The 1392-nt window shown below is 45.2% G+C and overlaps 1 protein-coding gene across 1 annotated transcript in view; it reads right to left on the bottom strand.

Annotated features, from left to right (window-relative positions):
• The window catches only part of DCP1B (decapping mRNA 1B), an 82013-nt gene that overhangs the window by 18612 nt on the left and 62009 nt on the right, over positions 1-1392 (bottom strand). The window contains exon 5 of the mRNA XM_012647452.1: positions 850-985. Coding sequence (XP_012502906.1) covers positions 850-985 — 136 coding nt within the window. The remainder of the gene's footprint in view (positions 1-849; positions 986-1392) is intronic.

Here is a 1392-nt window from a genome sequence, read left to right as displayed (position 1 = left end):
TTGGGAATTTATTCAAATAGCTGATGTGAGATTAGTGCCTTTATCATAGCCTGATTCACATATACTTGAGTCTCATTCTAGACTTAGAATCTTGCTGTTTATTGTCAGTGCCACCAACACCATGCTGCTTTTCAGCGTCCAGGCTTCCACGCCATAGCACTGGGCAGAGCTCGCTCCGCCCCCACCGGTCTGCCCCCCATTTCCCCACCTCCAAGCCCCGCCAATAGCGCTCTTCTTTGCCAGGGTTTCCCTCTGCTCCTTCCTGCACAGTTCTCCACACGAACCTTACCGGCAACCTGTCTGGTCCAGGGGGAATAAAAAAAGAGGAAGAAAGAGGAAAAAGAAGAGGAAGAAGGAGGAGGAGGGGGAAAAGAAACCAGTGGTTTTTGTTTAGGGAGCGCCTTAAATTTATAGGTTTAAGGAGAACCGAGAGCTTTATGTTGAATCTTCTTATTCAAGAACAGGGCATATATTTCCATCTGTTCAGATCTATTTTTATGCCTTTTAGAAGTTTTTAAACATTTTCCTCTCACAGATTCTGCCCATTTCTTGTGAATTTTATTACAAAGAATTTTATGTTCATTTGTCGTTACTATAAATGGTGTCTTCTGGTAGATCTTCTAGCTGGATACTGTTTGTACATATCAAGGATATTGATTTCTCAGGCTACCTTTTAATCCTCTTAAAAGCAAACAGTTTTCTTTAGCCTACTAAGAGCAAATAAAGATTTTATTTTCAAATTTATTTGATGGAAAGAATTCAAACTGAATCAAAAGAATCGGGCTTTCTCAACAACATAATCCTACTGTGGTATTTCAGTGTGTATCACAAGGAAGGGCAAAAACTCACCTTTGTGTATTCATCTTTGGCCTTGGTGAGCATTCGCAAGATGTCCACTTCTGTGCCCTCTCCTGAATTGAGGATCACTGGGGAGAGTCCCGCCCCAGCTCCCTGGTGGGCTTTCAGCTGCTCACACCGCGTTAGGCTGAAAAACAGAAGAGGAAGGGCCACACAAGAAAAACCAATTCAACAGAAATGGTTAAAACCACCCTATTTCTCATCCAGTTGTTTTCGTCCTGCTACAAGCCTATGAGCAATAAGCCTGCTTCAGAACTGAAGGAAGAAACAAGGGAGCTGAGATCCTCAGTTCACCTGACAACAGACACGGGTCCAGTGCAGGGGCCGGCAGACTCACCCGCAGGCCGAGTCCGGCCCTGCCTGCTTCTGTAGAGGAAGTTACAAACACAGCCATGCTCACTTGTTCACGTGCTGTTCATAGCTGCTCTCACACTACGGGGCAGAGGCGAGCGGTAGCAACAGAGATCCTTTGCACTGCAAAGCCTAAAATGTTCACTATCTGGTTCCTTTCGGAAGAAAGTTTGCGGCCGGGCG

This window comes from Propithecus coquereli, unplaced genomic scaffold, assembly GCF_000956105.1.
Source record: "Propithecus coquereli isolate 6110/MARCELLA unplaced genomic scaffold, Pcoq_1.0 Scaffold269, whole genome shotgun sequence".
In the NCBI taxonomy this organism is placed as follows: domain Eukaryota; kingdom Metazoa; phylum Chordata; class Mammalia; order Primates; family Indriidae; genus Propithecus; species Propithecus coquereli.
The sequence above is the reverse complement of the archived record's forward strand: the minus strand, read 5'-3'. Positions and strand labels throughout refer to the sequence as shown.